At 31.4% G+C, this 24,043-nt stretch overlaps 1 protein-coding gene across 16 annotated transcripts in view; it reads right to left on the bottom strand.

Moving 5' to 3' along the window:
• The window catches only part of LOC139527331 (kinesin-like protein KIF12), a 78,229-nt gene that overhangs the window by 2,408 nt on the left and 51,778 nt on the right, over positions 1-24,043 (bottom strand). For 7 of the 16 annotated variants that reach the window (XM_071322712.1, XM_071322710.1, XM_071322709.1 and 4 more), the window contains 11 exons: positions 21,930-22,092; positions 21,196-21,275; positions 16,802-16,920; positions 9,079-9,183; positions 6,685-6,853; positions 5,665-5,731; positions 5,187-5,294; positions 4,793-4,886; positions 3,462-3,586; positions 2,551-2,642; positions 148-201 (listed from right to left, as the gene is read on the bottom strand). In XM_071322712.1, coding sequence (XP_071178813.1) covers positions 148-201; positions 2,551-2,642; positions 3,462-3,586; positions 4,793-4,886; positions 5,187-5,294; positions 5,665-5,731; positions 6,685-6,853; positions 9,079-9,183; positions 16,802-16,920; positions 21,196-21,275; positions 21,930-22,092 — 1,176 coding nt within the window. Of the gene's footprint in view, positions 1-147; positions 202-1,186; positions 1,219-1,951; positions 2,114-2,550; positions 2,643-3,461; positions 3,587-4,792; positions 4,887-5,186; positions 5,295-5,664; positions 5,732-6,684; positions 6,854-9,078; positions 9,184-16,801; positions 16,921-21,195; positions 21,280-21,929; positions 22,093-24,043 lie in introns of all 16 variants that reach the window. The other 9 variants (XM_071322717.1, XM_071322714.1, XM_071322713.1 and 6 more) reach the window with 4 other exon arrangements.

The raw sequence follows: 24,043 nt of genomic DNA on the forward strand, positions 1-24,043 counted from the left end.
TTCCAACTCTGTTTGAATTTTAAAATTCAGTAATTAATACTGTCTCAGTAGAATAAATCCTCCGTTTTTTGGACGTTCAATGCATTTGAATGGGGACATATAGTTGGCTGAATCTGCCCCTGAATGTAAGAATCTCTATTTCCATACCTGCTGTAGATGATTGGGAAGATCGTCGACTATCTGTCAGCCTCATTGGGGATTCTAAAATAAAAACAATAATATTTAGGTTCAGTGAAAACTTAAAATAAAAATAGTTTCAGATATAATTCTCTACATTATATTTAAATCATTTTTTTTTTACATGTGTAAACATTTATGCTGGTAATTCCTTTGAAACTGAAGATAAAACATGTATACATGTAGTCTTCAATTTTCTTTTGCACTTTTAAACAGCATATTAAAATCCATAAGTATGAAACTCATATTAAGTCTAAGTTCTGTTGATTCATTGATACTATGGGTGCCATTTTAAGGGGGGCATACACTATGAATTTATATTCTAAAAGCTTGTGTGCTGCATTGGTAACACATACTCAAATAAACTATAGTATATTTTGATACATTCAATTCAGCACTATCTACAATGTGTTCAGGCTTATACTACTGTGAATGAATATATTGTATGGTGCATCATCCAAAGAGTACCTCCCTTACCACCTATCTAAATGTACATATACACACATATCATTCAATATCAAGCAATTTCCTCTTTGTCCTTGATTTTATAATCCACCCTGACCTTTGAACTGGTGTGCACTCACAAAAGGTGCAAACCCATTACCAAGATTCAAAAGATGACCATTTATTCATACCAAAAAGTTTTTCTTGTTCCCGGTACATAAAAAATCTTATTAATGAATTACTATGATTATTTTTATAACTTTAAAAAAGTCATTTTAATTCACGATTGAAATGTACCATTTTGTCAATCAATTTTCTTCAAAATCTTTTTGTATAAGCAATCAGAACAGAATTCTGTATATTTTCTCAAAATTTTTTAATTCACTTAAACATTTTACCACATATATTCTTTAAAAAAAAAGATACTAGTACTATTACAAGTATTTATCAAAATCATACATTCAAGTGATCAAATAATCTAAATTGACATTGTGTGCAGATATTACAATTTTACGCCAAAACCTAATATGTGTTATGCTATTAAATCTTTACAAAACACAGTTACCTCCCCTGTTGGTTTTCTCCGTTTGTCTGATCCTGAGGTATAAATTTGTAAAGTGTGTCAAAATTTGTTTGTGATCCAAATTTATTTTTTTTTTTTAAATTTGACTTATTCTTATATTTCTTATTTATGTTCTTTTTTGTTTTATGTTACAAAATGTTTCACACATCTATTTTATCTAGAAAAAAACGGTCAAATTTTGTGAAATCTGGAAAGATATTACATACTGAAGAAAAAATCCATTTTGATTCGACTATTTATATAACATGGAATGTACTATATATATTCAGTTCAAACATATCCACTAAACTGAAGCAATCAAACTCACAAATATACACTAGCTACAGATCTCAATCAGTCAAAAAAATCATACATAATTGAAAAAAAAATATGCAAAACTAGAAATAATGCACAAAAGAGCCCAGCAACAAAGAATAAGTTTTATAGCCAACATTGAAACAATGTATATGGGATTTTTTTTTATCTTAAAACAATTTTCTTCACACTTAAATTTACATGTCATACTATCACAAAACCTTAGAATAAATGATTTCAAAAGTAATGCATAATTTACCATTTTCTTAAATTCTAGAAATATCTTGTTAAAAAAAATGTAAGTAGAATGTAAGTAGAATTTCCCTATCACATATAATTGAAAAAATGTATTCACTTAATATTTAATGACACAGAAGGCTGCTATACCCTACAGATCTAAACATCCGTCTAAAAAGCCAAATCTAACAATACACATGCTCCATTCCAACTCACACAGATACGAATACGATGAGAACGAAGTAGCCGCTCGCAAATCACCAACGCTATTATATTTCTGTCGCTTCAATCTATGTAAATACTGCCTTCGTGAGTGTATTAGTACATAGGTCTGATCGACTGTCGGAATGGCAGGCAGACTAACATTGGTCAGAGAATCTAATACAAGTAGGAAATTCATATTATAAACAGACCTGTTTTAGTCCATCTAATTAATTGAAAGTTCTGTTTGTATAGATTTTTTTATAATGAAAATGTAGCTGTTATACTGTTGTTTTAAAATGCCTTTTCATCATTTTCATGTTTTACCAAACAGACAATTTTCCCTGTATATCAAAAAATCGTATTAACTGTTGAGTGTATTCTTTTCTTTGCCTAGCTAACAATTATTCTTCTCTCTATTATGAATGTACCAAATCTGTTAACGCCTTTTTTGTAATGAAAACAAAACCTAAGATTGCATTTTTTTTTTTTATCTTTTTAGCAATAGTTAAAAGCACTGAGTATATTATTAGAAAGCAATCCAGTCCCCATCTAATTATTTTGTTCTTTGAGACAGTCTGGCAACATGAGAGTTACAGAGTTATTCCCCTTACCTTGTCTCATTCCACCATTTTGTATTGGAGGTCGTCCCCTAGGAGACATATAACCTTCTTCTACATAGCCATTCTGTAAATGTTCTGGAGGTCTGAAAAAATAAATAAAGAACTCAATAATGTGAATTTGAGATTGACCATTTTATTATTTGAAATGAGATGATAGTATTTTGAAACTTTAACAACAATTTCAAACAAGGTTGGAAAATATGTAAAAAATGAGTCAGGTTGTCAATGATTAACTAAGAGACATATAAAATGGTTACTGCTTGTCAGCTGGTCACGGTCATATCAAAAATTCAGATAGTCTATTGGTTAGGTTTTTCATGAGTCCCAGTCTGCACCAAAAACTTTTGTAACTACTAGTCCGAAGACCAATCTTCCACCATTCTTCTTATGTGCCTAAACAAAGTTTTGCAAATAATTGCTAGTCCAAATAAAATTTTACTAGTCTGGGGCATCGGACTAATGGCTAACGGTGCAGATTGCCATGACTATGTCATATTTCTGTAGAATGAAGCTTCAGTGTAACCTGTGTTACCAGACACACTGGGGGACAAGACGAAAATGATGGATTAAGCAGGATATAGGAATATACTCATGTTTTTTCTACAAGAATAGGCATATTTTGGTACCATGGAAATGTGTCTTTTAAAGCAGAATGTTGGAATAATCAGGCCTTGAAAACATAAAACTTTGCTCAGTGCTCCGAGCACAAAAATCATGCTCAAAACATGAAATCCAGCAATTTGATTGGTTTATTTTTTAGTCTGAGTACAAAAATCATGCTCAAAGTTTTATAACCGTTAGGCCAGGTGTCAAATTTGGAAAGTTATACTGTATTTCTGTTTGAGTGGTTTAGACAGCCTATTATAGACTGTTAGAAGAATGCAAAAGTTGAGACTACTTACAGTTGAGCTGGTCTCATCAATGGTTCAGAGAGGCGATGAGGTGGTCGTTTAGGTTGTCCATGACTAGGAGGAGGTTTCCCTCGTCCTGCAGTAGGACTCACATAACCTTGATTCTGATTATTGGGCTAAAATATACAGAACAATAGAATAGTTTATTATAACAGTTATAAATATTCATTTTAATACAAACCATGTGATTTACTTTACATATTTTTTTTCACATTTGCACATAAAAGTAATAAAAGTCTCAGTTCACTACATATGCTCATCAATATAATCTGAAGTATTTTTGTTGTTGGAGGTAGTTTATAATACAAACTAGATATCATTGAGATGGGAGCCATCTCTGTGGGCCCCGCTGTGAATAATGTGCATTAAAAAATTGTATCTTTACCATAGGACATGGGTTTGTCAACTGAAATCAAAGTTTTTGACCTTGACCTTTGACCTATGAAGTTGTAAATAAATTATGACACACCCTTTGGTGTTGGTTTATAAACATGTCAAGTATAAACTTTGAAATGATAAAAGTTCTCAAGATATAGAGCGGACACGATCTTTACCATAGGACATGGGGTTGTCAACTGAAACCAAAGTTTTTGACCTTGACCTTTGACCTAGGAAGTTGCACATAAATTATGACACACCCTTTGGTGTTGGTTTATATACATGTCAAGTATAAACTTTGAAATGATAACTGTTCTCAAGATATAGAGCGGACACAATCTTTACCATAGGACATGGGGTTGTCAACTGAAACCAAAGTTTTTGACCTTGAACTTTGCCCTAGGCAGTCGTTCATAAATTATGACACACCCTCTGGTGTTGGTTCATATACATGACAAGTATAAACTTTGAAATCATAACGGTTCTCAAGATATAGAGCGGACACGATCTTCACCACAGGACACAGGGTTGTCAACTGAAACCAAATATTTTTACCTTGACCTTTGACCTAGGAAGTTGTACATACATCATGACACGCCCTCTGGTGGTGGTTAATAAACATGTAAAGTATAAAGTATGAAATCATAATGGTTCTCTAGATATGGAGCGGACACAAAGTGTTACGGGCGGACGGACGGACGGACAGACTGATCACTATAGGGGACCGCCTTTGGCGGGACCCTAATTACTTGAAAAATGTTAATGCTATTAAAATGAAATGCAAAATGAGATGGCAGATTTTCAGGTTTGCTTTATACAATTTTATTTTTTTCTGTAGAAAATATTTAACTTCAGTTAGCATACTTTATTATTAAAGACAAGATACTGAATCAAAAAACAAAATATCTTTATTATTGATATTTTATAAAAGGAACAAGACTTACCGGAAGACGTTGAGGAGGAGGGTTGTAAGGAGGTTTACTGCTGTTCTGAGGAGATCTATAAGATTCACCATTGTTGTGCCGAACCTTGTCCATTCTGTAATTAGAGAAATAATTATTGATGAAGAAATAAAATAATGCAAACACGGATTTTGTGTCATGGATGGATAACCAATTCCTTTGTTTTTCTACTGTATTGTAATATTGTTATGATCTGTAATTAAAGAAAAATATTACCATCAAAATCAAAACTATTAGGCTTAGCCGATATATTATAAAAATATAGACAGAAAAACACTTAAAACAATACACATCTGCATCAATTCTTTAAAAATCATTCATTTTAAAATATTTAATACAATATGCAAGTGTTCTGTTCAAACAGAAATCAATTTACCTTTGCAGTTTTTCAATATCTACTTGAAGTCTCTCGTTATGTTTGGACAAGGATTGATGATCTCTGTGAAGTTGATCTTTATTTCTGTGTAACTCAGAATTCTCATTTCTAAAATATAATGCACTAAATATTAGCATTTAAATAATTTTGATGCAACACTAATAAACTTGTGTACTGGAACTTTGTAACAACTGATCCAAATAAAATATTTTGGATTACCATCAATTATTAATTTGGAGTGAACTATGTAAAAATGTCTGAAAACTTGTATTCATTATTGATGACATTAATAAATCTCTTCCTAAACACCTTATCAATTTCACAAATGATTGAATATACCATCAAAGCAATTTCACTGCCCAAATAGCACAGTTGCTATTAAATAAAACAATAATCTAATTCTCTTTGTCTGTCTTTTTTAATGAAAATTTAGATACATTGTAGAATATTTTGTCACATCAATGAACTTTTGACCTACCTTAATGCTTCATTTTCTATCATATATTCTTGTAACATGGCATACAGATCTTTGTCGCCAGGACTAGCTGTAAGAATTAAAGAAATAATTAATAAGTAAAGACTTTAAGTTTATACTTATTAAAAACGACTAATGAATAATCATGGTAAGTTCTGACACATGAGTTTTAACCTAAGCCTGACCACTTGTTCTACAGGGTTCATTTTAACCAGCATAACTGGCATTACTGTAAGTTCAAAAATTAATGCGAGGTTTTTATTATTGCGAAAAATGTGACAGAGTTGTAAACGCAATAACTTAAACTCACATTTTGAAATATTTTTTATGAATTTAACAGGATTTTTCTCAAAATTGTAAAAATTAAAATTGCATTTAAGTCTAAAATGACAAAATCGCAATAATAAATGCATGCAATAATTTCTGAATTTACAGTATATCAAACAGGTATCATTTACTTTTTACATAGAGAAGCTAGATGTGATTTTCTTTAACCATCCATTTTTCTTGTGTTTCTTATTTTCTTGCTGCTCTATGAAACATTTTAAGGACTTGTTTTTGTTATTTTCATTTCATGTTTTTATTTTTTCATCTGATGGCTTTTACAACAGCATAGATTACCTTAGCTGTATTTGGCAAAATTTTTAGTAATTTTGGTCCTCAATGCTCTTCAACTTCGTACTTTGTTTGGCCTTTTTAATTTTTTTTAGATTCGAGCGTCCCTGCTGAGTCTTTTGTAGACGCAATGCGCGTCTGGCGTATATACAAAATTTAGTCCTGGTATCTATGATGAGTTTATTTGCCAACTCATTCTTTTTTTTTCAAATAATTTCTCTTAAATATTTTATGGACTATAGGACTATTGTTTGTCATTTCATTATGTTGGTTTTTTTTCTTCATCTGATGGCTTTCAGCTTGTCAACTCAATATTTTCTTCTTTTTTTTTGAAGTTTTATCAATATTTTTTTTTTATTTATTTCTTAAATAATTTTTATGAATATTTTAAAAGTCAGATAACTTTACCTTTAGACTGCATATCTTTTACCATCTTCATGAATTTTTCATCATTATTCTTTTGTAAATCACCTTTGGGTTTGGCAGGAAATTCTAATTGTTCTCGTAAATAATGATTTTCATTCCGTAAAATCTTAATTTCTCTTTTTAAACTCAATATTAATTTTTCTCTAGGGTCCTGAAAACATAATAAAACATAATTAATAATTGATAATTTAGTCTTAGTTGCATGATTTCTTATATAAGTTTTAATTAGCTTAGAACTCTCACTAACTGCAAGTACTCTCAGATCTGTAATGAGTGACTTTTTGTTGTTGGGATGTAAAAATACCTTGTCCCGTCCACATATTATTGTTTAATGCATTTCTATTTGTATCCTTCTGATAAGTCGAACCTTTCTCAACTGATTTTGATAATTTGTTTTATGTTGTACTGTTATACCACTGTCCCAGGTTAGGGGAGTGTTGGGTTAACGCTAACATGTTTAACCCTGCCACATTCTGTATGTATGTATGTGCCTGTACCAAGTCAGGAGCCTGTAATTCCCTCGTTGGCGTTTGTGACTTTTTTACATATTTGGTTTTTTTTTCATTTTTTTTTTTGGTACATAAATTTTTTCTTTTTTTTATATAATATATATATTTCAACATAACAATAAAAATACATTTCATAAAAAATACAAGTTGTCTATATAGTTTGTTTTTTATCTCATGTATTTGCATTTTGCATTTAGTTGTCAGCTTCTAATGAGCTTATATATCATTATATTTTTTACTAAATGAAAATTCTAAATATATATTTTTCAATAACCTGATAAAAGAACTAATATTTCAGCATGAATCAATAGTTTAAACAATAAAACACTCGTTTTCAATCTAAATTTACTCAGTCATAAATATCTATAAATTATATATAAACTGCAGTTCAACTAATATATATATGTTTTTAAAAACAAAAATCTAAATCACTGAAGGATATGTGAACTAAATAATTTCATATGGAAATAATAAGTCTGAAAGTTTTCAAAACCTCACACAACTGATTTTTTTTTACTACTAGATCACTCTATTTACCCTCTGTTCCAAGTAGGCAATTCAAATAGTAACAATTACTTTGTGTGTACTTTCACAAATTTGTCTTTAAAGAATCTAATTTCAAACTTTTAAATTATTAATATGTTCATGTTCATTAAGGTGGTACCTAACACTACATACAGGGAGATAACTCTGTAAAGTCAGCTAAACGTTTTAATTACGTTGTGTTGTAAAAGGAATATTAAGCTTCTCAATGATCAAAACTAGTGTTTGTCAAACTACTATATAACCATTGTAATTTTTCTGACAAAATGGTTGGTTCAAAATTTTTGAATTTTTTATATTTTTGTTAAAAGGTCAAAGTAAATACCTCGACAAAATTTTATGAGAATTAAACGAGCCAAATTGATTTTAGTGAAAGTGTTGGGTACCACCTTAAGGGGTAGATATTGGTTCAGGGAGATAACTCATTAAATCAGTAATGCGTTTGTAAAAGTCAAGTTTCATCAATGTATTTTAAGCATTTACCTGAAACAGAGTGGAAATAATCTATGTTACCTAGAAGCTTAGAATATATTTATGAATGTGGTTGACACAAACATACTGATGATTTTATGAGTTATCTCCCTTAACCTAGGTCTACCTCCTTAAGTTTCTTTTTTTATTGGTAATAATTACTAGCTCTCCTGTTAAAGGTTAATCCAGAGGAGCACTTGGAAAGTATAACATTTATAAAGTTCTATTTTCTTTTTTTGAATTCTTCATAGAAATATGAATCCGGATAGATGTGCTATTGAAAGAATATTCTAAAATCATAATCAATAAGGCTTTGTGAGAGTTTAATGAACTTATAAGTTGATGCATTATCAGACCACACCCTAATCAGTAAATATATTGAGATGACGCATTGCCATTCTGGTATACAATATGATACATGTAAAGAAATTTAGAATTACATTGGCTGTACAATGGTAGTAAAAAATAATTAATGTGCTTTTATCTGATTTGGAAAAACCATGCTGAATATTTCATTTATGCTCAACTTCTCAAACATTAAGTAAGATTTTTGACAAAAATGTAATTTCTATTTAGATTCTGATAATAGACAAAAACATTTAGTAATTTAATTCCCTCTTCATCAAAAGTATTCTATGTTTCTATGAATAGGTTTGTATTTTTATCATTTGTCCAGGGTCGTATCAACGTTAGTTTTATATTTCTTCATTTCTACCGGACATTTGCCCTAAAAGTATCTTTTAGTATCTCTAGAAAAACTCTTGCAAATTGGAGGAAACCGTTTCAACTTCTCATAAAGATATGATGTTCAAATGATTATGTGCACAGCATTCTGGGTAAAAATAATACATACCATTTTGATAACTGGTTTACTTTTAATTCTCTTAGCTCTGCTAGCGTATCGGAGTGTGTTTGTTGTTTCATGTACATGGTAAGCAGACGGCGTCACACAAGCAATCTGAAAACAAACAAAAAAATACATATATAACAACTACATTAAATTGAGAATGGAAACGGTACTAGGGATTATATCTAAATTAAATTGAGAATGGAAACGGTACTACGGATTATAACCACATTAAATTGAGAATGGAAACGATACTGGGGATTATAACCACATTAAATTGAGAATGGAAACGGTACTGGGGATTATAACCACATTAAATTGAGAATGGAAACGGTACTGGGGATTATAACCACATTAAATTGAGAATGGAAACGGTACTAGGGATTATAACTACATTAAATTGAGAAAGGAAACGGTACTAGGGATTATAACCACGTTAAATTGAGAATGAAACGGTACTGGGGATTATAACCACATTAAATTGAGAATGGAAATGGTACTAGGGATTATAACTACATTAAATTGAGAATGGAAACGGTACTAGGGATTATAACTACATTAAATTGAGAATGGAAACGGTACTAGGGATTATAACTACATTAAATTGAGAATGGAAACGGTACCAGGGATTCATTTATTTTCGTAGGTATCAATTTTCATGGATTGAGGAAATGTTGCATTTTCTAGGATATTTGATTTCGTGGTTTTGTCGAAGTCTGTATACAATCCAAAAGCAAATTTGTGATTTGTTGAAATTTGAGGATCACATGTTCCAACTAAAACCATGAAAATTGGTATCCAACAAATAATAATGAATCCACAGTTTATATCAAAGTGACAACAAACCAACCAAACAGCAGAAATCAGTCTAAGGCCATAAATACATACCTCAATAAACCAGTTCAAAATATTACATTTGATGAATGAAGGTAAACACTGACCTGTACATGTACCTTACCTTGTCATAAAAAAAACTTCATTCAATTTGAATAAGTTTTAATGAACTTTTCATCTTAATCTTTTGGCAAGGAATACATAAATTTAGAAATTTAATGTGGACACACAAAGAAATTTGGCCAGTCTTAGCACTGTACATGTATATAAGCACATATTGAAAATTTTATCATGCTTAAAAGTTACAGTGTTAAACTATTCTTTTATGCAGTATTGACTTTTTAAAATTTTACTGACTTTGAAAATATGATCAACAGATAAGACACTAAGTAAGTCTACCTTGATTTGATTTTTTAAAAATATTTATTTATTAAGATTTTACTGCAACTAATTATAACAATCTCCAACCAAACTCAAAAAACTTACTGGAATTGGAATTTTGGTTAGTTTACGCTCCATAAATTTGGCAAATTCTAATAATATTCCATAAATAACTTGACCATAGAACTATTCCAAATTCTCAAGTCCACATAAAATGTTAAAATAACTTTTAAACTGATGGACCACAATACTCCTTTATACAATAAAGTATATAATACTCCTCAGCAACAACACAAATAAATATGAGTCTAAATCTTAAAAATCCTGTCAATTTTTAAAATATTTTAACAAAATAACAATCTAATAACAGATTTATACATAATTCATCGTCTGTTTCATATCATTAGCTAAACTGTTTAGAACATATTCAGTTTGAAAGCAAAGTTATGTTTTTTCATTGGGAATCAATATATAAAGGTGATAATGATTGCAACTTAAATATCAACTGATGAACTGTTACAATGATCAATTAAAATTAAATGATAACCGGTCAGGATCTTAGTTACAGTAAATCAGTCAGTTATTTACGTTTTACATAATGTAAAAAGTCAATTTTTAAATCCTTTTACAGATATGGTGATTGGCGGTTGTTGCAGAGTAGGGTATGCCCTCATAATAACAGCTAACTTAGATATACATTTACTAAATATACATAACATTAAAAGTCATTTTTTTTTTTTTAAATCCTTATACAGATGGTGATAATAGTGGTAATTGGGTAGGAGGGTCACTAATAGTTAACTTTAGATATACATTTACTAGAAACCCTGGATTCATACTTGACTTTGTTGGAACATTTAATGATTTTGTTCTTTAGTGAATTGGTTTTAATCTTTGATTATTTTTGTTAAATTTATTCAATAATTTCAGAATTAAGAATATTGACATTGTATACAGATATTGACTTTTGTTGAAGAACGTTAATGGTCTTAAGCGGGGGATCCTGTCCTTTTTTTTTATGATCAATTCAATTGAATGGGGACATATAGTTGGAACACCAACTTTATCCTGGGTTGGGAACCCCCCTTTTATAAATTGCAGAATCCTACCATGGACTTTGTGGTGTCTTGGATTTCTGTCTTATTGAGGTACATGTACCATCAACATTTATCCTTTTATCAAAGATACATTAAGTATTGTTCTTTTTGAAAAGTTAGTGGATTATATTAGAAAACTGGAAATTGCGGATTGATTATTAATTCAATGTCCAGTGACAAATATTTCATACACATTTAAAATTATTGTACATTAGAATCCAGCATGGTAGATATCTCTTTGATATCACTTTGTTTCCTTTTTTTATTGTATAGTTAGTATTTATAACATACCAACTACTCATGGCATCACTGACATCCAATAATATGTGACCCACCCTGGGGTTCACTAAGGTCATATTAGAATGAACCCCATACTTTAGCCTTTTTATCCTGTCTTTGTGGGAGAACTTTTGGAAGATTATCATTTCATTAAGTTAGAGATCATATCAAAATATAGTTTATGTAGACTAAACAAATATAGTTATCCATTACCATATTTGTTCAGGCTAAAACTATTTTATATATTAATATTGTTTTAGCTTTTATTAAACTTATTAATATTATTTTAATAAAAGAAATTGCATGAACAGTTTAGAAGTTACACGTGTGCATTTTCCAATTTTCTTTTTGGTCAAAGAGAAGGAGTGGTCAGAGAAAATTTAAATGGGACTTTAAATTCAGTTGAATAATGAAGACAAATTTTGACCATCAAGAATAATGAAAATGATTAATTGGTTGTTCAATAATGTCCTGCAGCAAACTTTAAATGCATATTGAGGACAATAAAAAATATTATATATATAATATTTCATGCAGACTGTTACGTGTATAAAACTGCTGTTCAATTGTGTTGATGGTTGCTGTCTTATTGATGAGTACCCAAGTTATATTCTATTTAAATTTCTGACTGTCTATAATCAAAGGCTGATCCAGTGGGGGCTAGACAACCAATCTCCTCCCCCCCCCCCCCCCCCCAGTTCCTCTTATTGTGATCTATTATATAGGGAACCACTGAAGGATAACTCAAGCTGGCCCCCTTTATGTCAAACAAATGGAAGTTTTTAACGACCTTGACTGGCTATACAGCCCTTGCACTGTCGGAAAAAAATGTCAATGAGTGCCCCTTCCTTTTATACAAATTTCTGGAGCTGCCACTTCCATTACGAGAGTTAACAAGGCAGTTTGGGGGACATTTTCATTCATAAACATTTTTAAAAATTTCAAAAATAATATAACAACAAAGAGTTGTTTTGAAAAAAAAACTTTGAACGATTTTATAAAACTTTTACAATTTTGATATCATTATAACAAAGATGTTGCTATTTGATATAGAATCAATTCGTATGATGAAAAACAAATTTGCACAGGAATTCCCATTATTTTCTACATCAAGTATCCCACCTTTCTGATTCTGATAAAATATGCATTAAGAACCTTTCACTTCATTATGCACTGATTATAGATTGCAGTACAATCGGAAATTGTTCTGTTATTAAAAAGAGATGAAATTCACCCTAACAATGTAAAACTTATTACTTTGCTCAATATCATCTGAACAACAAGACCTCCTTTATCCTATATAATATAAAACTGCGATACAAATGCAGTTTTATTTTCATGAGGATGTGAATGAGTTTTACCATTGAACAACTTTATTCACAGTTGTCTAAGTTTTGAAAGCAGCTAAACGTTTGTCAAACTATTTAGTTTTTGAATTTGAATTTATATTCATTTTTTCCCAATTATTTTAGACAAAAAAGTATTGTTCATCATCATGTATTCCCATAATATCCTCATCACCACCCTCGCTATAAATAAATGCTGATCAATCGACCTATGTTTTATAATTCTATGTAGAAATCATTTATGAACACTGATGTCAATTTTGTTTGCATTGTACACCGCAGAACTTTCTAAATAAAAAGCCTTCTAATAAAAATATAATCCACCATATACTAGTATTAAGTTACCAAGTAAATTGTAAAAACACATGCTTACAAAAGGTGGCCAAAAATTCCTGTTCATTGCTATGACTACAGTAAATTCAGGGGCAGACAATCATTTAATCTGAGAGTAGCAAGTAACTCAATATTCTCTTGCTTCAATAATTTCCAATAGAACCAACCACATTTTTTTCCATCCTGGGACCCCACTCTAAATCCGACACTGTCACCTGTTTGTGAAGTACTACAATTTTCATCTGACTTTTGTAAAATCTGAGCCAATTTTGATAAACGTTAGTACTGTTTGCTTTATGGTTAATCTGTAATTGATTCAATTATTGTCCAATCATTTTTTGAGTTGGAGACTGGAGTTGGACACTCCCTCCTCCTTCCATTAAAAAAATCCTTTGCTTCTGAAATGTTTTTAAACCTATACCAATTTAATCCTATAATGGTTTTCCTATTCCATTTTTAAATCCAAAGTTTATCCATATAAAGTATTTCCATCACTATAGTGATTTCTTCTTTCATAAAAATATTCTTTTGAAAAAATTCTTATCTTGAATATTCTATCTGCTTTGATTTTGAAAAAAGAAATTTACATTTTATATCATCACTACTTTATAAAATCAATATTACAGACAATTTATTTTTATACTTAATTTTAAAACTTTTTATCTTTTTATCTTATTCTCTTAGTAAGAGAATAAATTATTTGTAACAGTTACAAAATTAATGCAAATCTTCGAATAGCCCGCTGTTTTGTGTCAAGATATTTCATAAAGAACAACATGCTATTTCCTCGTAATGTTTTTTTTTTCCAATATCTTATCAGGATAATTCAAATCTTGAGCAATCAATAGTCCATCAGCATAATCAGGTCTCCACATGTCAAAGTTGCATACATACCATCAATATGAAAATGGACTTAAAAGTGTGTCATAGAAATCTTATTTTATTTTGTAACTGACCAATTTCAACAAACTATGTGACCACCCAACCCATATTTGAATAACCAAAAACAGACCTAGAAAAACAAAACCTAGAAAACAATTACTTCAATTGGTATAAAAACACACCAATTTACAAAACCTGTTACTACTATAAGTTAAGGTGGTACCTAACACTACAGGGAGATAACTCTGTAAAGTCAGCTTAACGTTTTGATTACGTTGTGTTGTTAAAGGAATATTAAGCTTCTCAATGATCAAAATTGGTGTTGGTCAAACTGCTATATAACCAGTGTAATTTTTCTGACAAAAATACTTTGACAAAATTTTATGAAAATTAAAGAACCTTAGTGAGCACGCTCACATACCCCACGTCCCCACATTGTCATTGGAGAAATTAAATAAGTATAAGAAAAAATATTGAACAATAATTTCCTGTCAATATACATAGTATGTCCTTATTATCTACAAAATTTCATGAAACTCTGTTGTGTGTTTTCAGAGGAGTTGAGATGACAAACTGTTGCAGAAGTACATTGAAGCAAATAAGTTCAAAGGGGCATAACTCCTAGAAAAAAAATGGAATCGCAATTTCCCGACTATATGCACAACTACATAGTATGTCCTTATTATCTGAAAAGGTTTCGTGAAATTCTGTTGTGTGGTTTGAGAGGAGTTGCGATGACAAACTGCTGCAGTAATACATTAAAGTAAATAAGTTCAAAGGGGCGTAACTCCTAGAAAAAAAATTGAATCACAATTTCCCGTCGATATGCACAACTACATAGTATGTCCTTATTATCTGAAAAGGTTTCGTGAAATTCTGTTGTGTGGTTTGAGAGGAGTTGCGATGACAAACTGTTGCAGTTATACATTAAAGTAAATAAGTTCAAAGGGGCGTAACTCCTAGAAAAAAAATTGAATCGCAATTTCCCTTCGATATGCACAACTACATAGTATGTCCTTATCATCTGAAAAGGTTTCGTGAAATTCTGTTGTGTGGTTTGAGAGGAGTTGCGATGACAAACTGTTGCAGTAATACATTAAAGTAAATAAGTTCAAAGGGGCGTAACTCCTAGAAAAAAAATTGAATCGCAATTTCCCGTCGATATGCACAACTACATAGTATGTCCTTATTATCTGAAAAGGTTTCGTGAAATTCTGTTGTGTGGTTTGAGAGGAGTTGCGATGACAAACTGCTGCAGTAATACATTAAAGTAAATAAGTTCAAAGGGGCGTAACTCCTAGAAAAAAAATTGAATCACAATTTCCCGTCGATATGCACAACTACATAGTATGTCCTTATTATCTGAAAAGGTTTCGTGAAATTCTGTTGTGTGGTTTGAGAGGAGTTGCGATGACAAACTGTTGCAGTTATACATTAAAGTAAATAAGTTCAAAGGGGCGTAACTCCTAGAAAAAAAATTGAATCGCAATTTCCCTTCGATATGCACAACTACATAGTATGTCCTTATCATCTGAAAAGGTTTCGTGAAATTCTGTTGTGTGGTTTGAGAGGAGTTGCGATGACAAACTGTTGCAGTAATACATTAAAGTAAATAAGTTCAAAGGGGCGTAACTCCTAGAAAAAAAATTGAATCGCAATTTCCCGTCGATATGCACAACTACATAGTATGTCCTTATTATCTGAAAAGGTTTCGTGAAATTCTGTTGTGTGGTTTGAGAGGAGTTGCGATGACAAACTGTTGCAGTTATACATTAAAGTAAATAAATTCAAAGGGGCGTAACTCCTAGAAAAAAAATTGAATCGCAATTTCCCGTCGATATGCACAACTACATAGTATGTCCTTATTATCTGAAAAGGTTTCGTGAAATTCTGTTGTGTGGTTTGAGAGGAGTTGCGATGACAAACTGTTGCAGTTATACATTAAAGTAAATAAATTCAAAGGGGCGTAACTCCTAGAAAAAAAATTGAATCGCAATTTCCCGTCGATATGCACAACTACATAGTATGTCCTTATCATCTGAAAAGGTTTCGTGAAATTCTGTTGTGTGGTTTGAGAGGAGTTGCGATGACAAACTGTTGCAGTAATACATTAAAGTAAATAAGTTCAAAGGGGCATAACTCCTAGAAAAAAAATTGAATCGCAATTTCCCGTCGATATGCACAACTACATAGTATGTCCTTATTATCTGAAAAGGTTACGTGAAATTCTGTTGTGTGGTTTGAGAGGAGTTGCGATGACAAGAAACAGGACTGACGGACTGACGGACGGACTGACGGACGGACTGACGGACGGACTGACGGACGGACGGACGGACGGGTCAAAAACATTATACCCTCCGCAACTTCGTTGCATGGGGTATAATTAAACGAGCCAATTAATTTTAGTGAAAGTGTTGGGTACCACCTTAATTGGTTGTCCTAAAAGTTTCCCTCATTTTTACCAAATCTAACCTAGGCAAATAACTAGAAGTTTTATCAACCTGTTATTGTTAAAAGTCCTGCCAAACCTAACACTCCCCCCCCCCCCCCCCCCCCCCAAGTCCCACCCTAACTTACCATCAATGTTACACCATTTCCCCCTAAACTATCCGCCAGAAGTTTTGTTAGTTTGCTGTCTCTGTATGGTATATGACCTTGACGTTTCTTTGGATCTCCTAAGGATGATATACAGTTACCTGAAATAAACAGATAATGAAATTGATAATTATTTTACCAATGTAGCGTAGCAAATTAGCTTCTCATTATATCGAAAACAAGACTTAACTTAGATTTAGACTTACAAGGAAAGTTATTTGTGTTCAGTTTACTTTAAGCTTGCTACAAATTTTTTACTGGCTATGAGGAAATTCCTTTTTATATAAAGGAACTCCCAGGCAATAAGTGGACAGTACAGAAATGTTATGGCATATCCTATATCAACACTCTTCAGCATCAAAATTAAATTGCAGCCTCTGCTGCCCTCATAGAAAACTACATTTTTTCTAATAAAAATTGTACTTAGAAAAAATTGATTTCGAAAATGTTATGTTCTTTTATATGGGACAGAATTTCAACAAAGTACTTTGCTCTCTCTCAAATGAATTGTTATCAAATTTATTTCTTTATTTCTCAAAAATTATCTCCCCTTAATAAGAAATGCCTACACACAACCTCAATTTAAAACACAATAGAGACATCAAATGTAATAACACGAACTAACAATTATACATATTTAAACTTAATACTCCATCATTTCATTTGTACCTTTGAAGATATAATTACGATATTTAAATGATTAAGAAAACCAATAACACGTAACATGAATAATTCACATCTTTATTAACATTTAAAACTTGACTAATCACACATGCAGTGCACAAATATAAAGACAAGCACTTAGGGATATTTGGTCTAAAAATTTAAATAAAAAGTTTATTGGTTTACGTAATATTTGTCTAGTTTGGTCCAAATATTGTTTTAGTAAAGCATCCCACTGTTTTATAACTGATTAAAAAAAAAATTTGGTTGTAAATTGGTAATTCCTAAATTTCTTTAAATTATTTATAGATATAAAAAGATGCGGTATGAATGCCAATGAGATACCTCTACCTCCAAGTCACAATATGTAAAAGTAAACTATAATAGGTCAATGTACGGTCTTCAACACAGAGCATTGGCTCACACTGAACAGCAAGCTATAAAGGGCCCCAAATATGACTAGTGTAAAACCATTCAAATGGATAAACCAACAGTCTAATCTATATAAAATGCAAGCCCTTGATTAAATTCAAGAACTTCTCTTCCCTGTAAGGGATACCAACTTCAACTTCACATAAAGTATATATTGGACAGGTACTGATGAAACTGGTATTTATGTAATTTTTCCAAAAAGACAGATTTAAAGTACTTAGCAGTCTATATATATATAAAGGTAAAATCCAATGAAATGTTTGTCTCACCAAACAAAGAGATCTTAAATCTTTTCCTCAATTTAATGTCTATCAATTTTTTTTCAATTTTATGTAATCCTTTATCTTTATATAGTCCTGTAAAATTTTGATCACACAAGTTTTATCATAATCGGTCACTTAATTAATTGTCCAGTTTAAGATAACAACAAGCAACTTTATGAACTCTGTGAAGGAGCTTTTAAAAATATTATACAAATTATCTCCCTTCTTTTCACCTAAGACGAGATCTACTTAAGAGTACAATGCTTCAGAATTTTTCAGGAGAGCAGTGCAATCTATGAAAAGAAGAATGTGTCCTCTAACCTAATGTCTAGATTATAAACCAGGGGATTTTAATACATGTACTAACTTTGTAAAGATTACAGAGATTATTATTAATGCCAACGCACATTAATTTACGTCACTTCACTGTTGGAACATCTTCCCAAGGATAGTAATGTACTTTTGAGCGTACATGTGTATTCTGACATCAGACTGAGACTTCTCTTGAACTGAATTTTAATGTGCATATTGTTATGCGTTTACTTTTCTACATTGGCTAGAGGTATACTGTATAGGGGGAGGGTTGAGATCTAATAAACATGTTTAACCCTGCCACATTTTTGCACCTATTCCAAGTCAGGAGCCTCTGGCCTTTGTTAGTCTTGTATTTTTTAATTTTAGTTTCTTGTGTACAACTTGGAAATTAGTATGGCGTTCTATATCACTGAACTAGTATATATTTGTTTAGGGGCTAGCTGAAGGACGCCTCCAGGTGTGGGAATTCTCGCTACATTGAAGACCTGTTGGTGACCTTCTTCTGTTGTTTTTTCTATGGTCGGGTTGCTGTCTCTTTGACACATTCCCCATTTCCATTCTCAATTTTATTTAATGAACAAACATGTGTACTTAAATAAACAAACATGTGTAATTTGATGTCTGGTTATCTGTACTTTTATATTGTGATCTATAGACTTCAGAAGCTACCAATATAATGCAGTTTTATTTGTATGCTATATTTTGGTCCTGTCAATGCCATTATAGAAGCATTTTTTGAAATAAGATTACATTCAAGTCAGGAACCTGTTGTTCATGAGAAGTTGTCCTTTGTTGATGTTGTTCATAAGTGTTTCTTGTTTCTCCTTTTTTACATAGATTAGGCCATTGGCCGTCCTGAATGAATTAATTTACACTAGTCATGTTGGGCCCTTTATAGCTTGCTGGTGTGAGCCATATCTTGACCGAGTGCATATCTGGACCAAAAACTTGAACCTGATACGAGACAGATTGACTGAAGAAAGACAAACAGACGACAAAACAAATGACCCATACTATTGTAGGCATACAAACTGCAACCACTAAGCCATGGCACATTGAAAACAATTTAGACTAAAGACCTCATAACTATTTAAACATCAAATTCTTAACTCTTTTCTGAAAACCCAGCATCTGTGATAAGAGTGTGCCAAACCAATTTTAACAGTGTTAACTGTTGAAGACATAACACTGGCATATAGTTGCTTTGCCTATTGGTTTAAGTTCAAAGCCTGCCTGACATGGGCAATAATATCATATCTATCTTAGCCTTTAATCATTAATGCTCAATATAAGTGCAGCCATAGGGCTCCATTCTAACTTATGAAATTTCACACAGAGATGCTCATCACCAAATACAAATGTTTCATTTCAGTGCATGAAGGCTGGAACCCCCCCCCCCTTTGTTTGGATGATCAATGCATTTGAAAAGGGACATATAGTTGGAACCCCCTCCCCCTTTTTATCCTTGTTGGATACCAAACTTTTGAAAATGGCTGGATTTCAGCAGCCTTTGCATTTTATATGTAGAGATTGAAATTTTTATCAACTTTATAAAGAAAACTGAAAATGAGTAAAACGAAAACGAAAGATATATAGCTTATTTACTGTTTCTTACCTGACTTTGTATAGAAAGTTACAAGTAACTATTATGAAATAATCCATTTTATGTAAATTTCACAAAATTCCAAATTAAATAAACTTGTCTCTGAGGTAAAAATCTTCAAATTTAAATAAAGTCAATGAATATATACATAGAATTAACTATCCAAATGGTAAACTATTGGATTTTCTTATCAATGTACATGTACAGTTGTAACAATATTCCTCAGTATTTAAAAAGATAAATGACTTTCCCTGACTTGATTGGAATGTCACTACACGTAAATGAACGGGGCTGATAAAAATGATTTAATAATACTTATCCGCACTGTTGAATGTAAAAAGCCTATACTTGTACAAGCCCCGTATCAAATGTCAAAGTGAAAAATAATTAAATGATTTTGAACACGTTGACACCTCTCACTTTATGCATTATTTATAGCATCTCGAATACTTAATCGGCAATATTTATCCATAAGAAATTTGATCCACACAGTCGTAATATTGAAATCACCTATTAGAACTTGACTACAAATGTTAACCTCAATAAAGTTCTTATTTACTTACATTAAATTTTTTAAATGTATTACTTAAATTATCAAAATATTGAAAGATTAGATAAGAATAAAAAGTGTGATATTTAGACAAGTTAAAGGCTAATTGCAGTGATTTCAATTTTGAATAACAATGAACAGTTGATCGAAAATTTAAAAATTAGGTTAGAAATGACATGTTTAGTCATGAACAGCAAAATTATGTTCCAAAATATCAGACAACTTGATGAGTGATGAAATAGAATATAAAAAGAAAATATGGTTTGAATGCCAAAGAGACAACTCTCTACAATAGGCCAAATGACACAGACATTAACAACTATAGGTCACCATAGATATAGGAAGATGTGGTGTGAGTGCCAATGAGACAACTCTCCATCCAAATAACAATTTAAAAAAAAAAGTAAACCATTATAGGTCAATGTACGGCCTTCAACACGGAGCCTTGGCTCACACCGAACAACAAGCTTTAAAGGGCCCCAAAATTATACATACTTTAATAATGAGGAAAGACCATACCACAAAATCAGCTATAAATATTTGTCTTTACCTAGAACCAGTAAACTCCTGTTGATGTTATTGGATTCTATCAACATCTCAGCACTAGAACCAGAATCTTTAACTTTTTCGCTACCTGTAAAATAAAACATTTAAAAATAACTTTCTCTATACATGGTAGGTATAATACTGAAAATTTTCAAGGTTAAAAGAGTTTGGGTGTCAATTTTGGTTAAAATTCACCAATTTTTCACCAATTCTTTTGTTACCTGAATATAAGGGACAACAAATGGTTAGGGTGAACCAAGGATGATGAACTGAGGAAAATGAAAACTATCAGAAAAGTTAATAAAAAAAGTATATGTGGTAAAATGTTCCAAAAACAAGCAAGACTTACCCCCCCCCCCCACCACCACCAAAAAGAAAAAGAGAATTTGTAGTTTATGGGGGGACAATGAACCAGTACCACTGAGCTCTTCAGGATGTAAGAACTATAATGTTTTATGGAAGTGGTTAAATCAATGCTGAAGAATTATAATTTTTTTTCTTTTTGTGGGGATGCATGGTGTGAGACCAAAGCTATAGTTTTTCATTTTTGTGTATGTTCTTCTCTTCTTTATGTTTTTTTTTTGTAACAAATATTGAAAACAATCATCAACCGAAATAGCAGCTTAGGTAAAACAATGTAATGAACTCAGAATTGGTGATCATATTCAGTTAAGTCATAAGTAGAAAATTATGACCTTTACTAAGGAAATAAGAAAAGCTGATGTTGTAATATCAAACCTACCCGCCAGATCTACGAATGTTAATTTTCCTCGTTTCGTCAGGTATAAATTTTCATCATCTGGATCGACCTGCTCTGTGTCCACTGTTAACGTTAACATACTATGACTACGACTAGAAAATTCGTTCAGACCATGTGAACCTGTTTGTCGATTTCTCATACCTAAAAATAGAAAGTTTTAAATTATAAGAATTATTTTTTTTATGTTTTCTTTGCCCATTAATCAGAAGATCAAAGCAGATTCCTTTGTTCATGTGTCATACTGAAATGTCATTTTCAAGAAAATATCCGAGCTCCGAAGAAAGATAAATCTTGCAAATCCTAGAAAGGGAAGTATCAAACTTAAAATGAATTTCTCGTCTGAATTGTTTTACAGTGTCTTATCGGGGCCTTTTATAGCTGACTATGCAGTATGGGCTTTGCTCATTGTTGAAGGCCGTACGGTGACCTATAGTTGTTAATTTCTGTGTCATTTTGGTCTTTTGTGGATAGTTGTCTCATTGGCAATCATACCACATCTTCTCTTTTATATTCTCAAGGTTCAGGAGATTGGAAAGCTAAGATAGTCACCTAGTGAAAATATACTGAAACTTTTGGGGGCTAAAATATACATAAAATATTTTTACAGAAATGTTATTTTTCTCTATCATTTGTCAATGTGTTCATATATAAATGCATTATATGTGTAGCAAATCGTTTTTATAGATTAAAGGATGAGTTCATGCACAGTAATAGCCAGACAACCGCTTATTTGATCATCCAGTAATCTATGACATTACAACTACTCCTCAATTAAATATTCATACCAACAAATCCCAAACCTAAACAAACTTCAGATCAATTGATCGTTGTTATATTACTTTCTATTGTTAACCTTGTGGACAATTTGTTTACATATAGGTATAAACTGGAGGTCAATCCAATATCATTAAATCTATGAAGATTTATGTACACAATATTACAGAATTGGTGAACCACAACAAAAGTAAACATCGTCAAGTTATTATGAACAGTCTGACATAGTCAATATTGAACTTTTGTTAACAGAGGTCACTAATTAAGATGCCTCTGTTCAGAAAGAATTCTAAATGTCAATCATAATGAAGTTTTTTTAGCAGACTTAAAGTAAATGTGCCTTAGTTCTAAATTTACAACAATAAAGATTCTATCATCTTTATAAGGTCAACAAAATAATACCTCCGTTTCCCTTACATGTTGAACATACTCTTTTCACTAATACTCGACCAACACAATATTCTAATTGTAAGTTTAATTGTAGTGAAATGCTTTCCAATTAAATGTACATGTAATACAGACACCCTTTTATATCCAATTCATACAAGAATTTAATATAAATTTCTATTCTTAATATGATCAATTTCTAAATATTTCATTTAACCTTATAATGGTATCCCATTTATATCTACCCTGGTAAAGTGAGAGCTTTTTAGTCTGTACAAATACATAGTAACTTTATATTATCAATTTGCATTCAATTACCACTTTTACATCTTCACGGAAGAATGAACAAATTTAATGCAGTGTTTTAAAAACTGCAATATAATAACATTAGGTTTATTGATCTAATATAAGTAGCATCCCTTACATTTGTATAAAACTCATTGTATCTCATGAAAAATCAATAGAAATAAAGAACTTTATATCCTGCCTATACAACCTTGTGATTAACTTCATTAGAAACTTTCTATTTATCAAATCTTCTAGCTGTAATATTACAAGAGCTTAAAAACAAGAATGTGTCCTCAGTACACGAATGCCCCATTCGCACTATCATTTTCCATGTTCAGTGGACCGTGAAATTGGGGTAAAAACTCTAATTTGGCATTAAAATTAGAAAGATCATATCATAGGGGACATGTGTACTAAGTTTGAAGTCGATTGGACTTAAACTTCATCAAAAACTACCTTGACCAAAAACTTTAACCTGAAGCAGGACAGACGGACGGACGAACGGACAGACGAACGAACAGACGGACGGACGGACGGACGCACAGACCAGAAAACATAATGCCCCTCTACTATCGTAGGTGGGGCATAAAAATCCTCAGTATTTATTTCTATTCAAGTGGTTGTCTGTTAGTCTATTATTTTC

Source organism: Mytilus edulis, chromosome 6, assembly GCF_963676685.1.
Source record: "Mytilus edulis chromosome 6, xbMytEdul2.2, whole genome shotgun sequence".
NCBI lineage: Eukaryota > Metazoa > Mollusca > Bivalvia > Mytilida > Mytilidae > Mytilus > Mytilus edulis.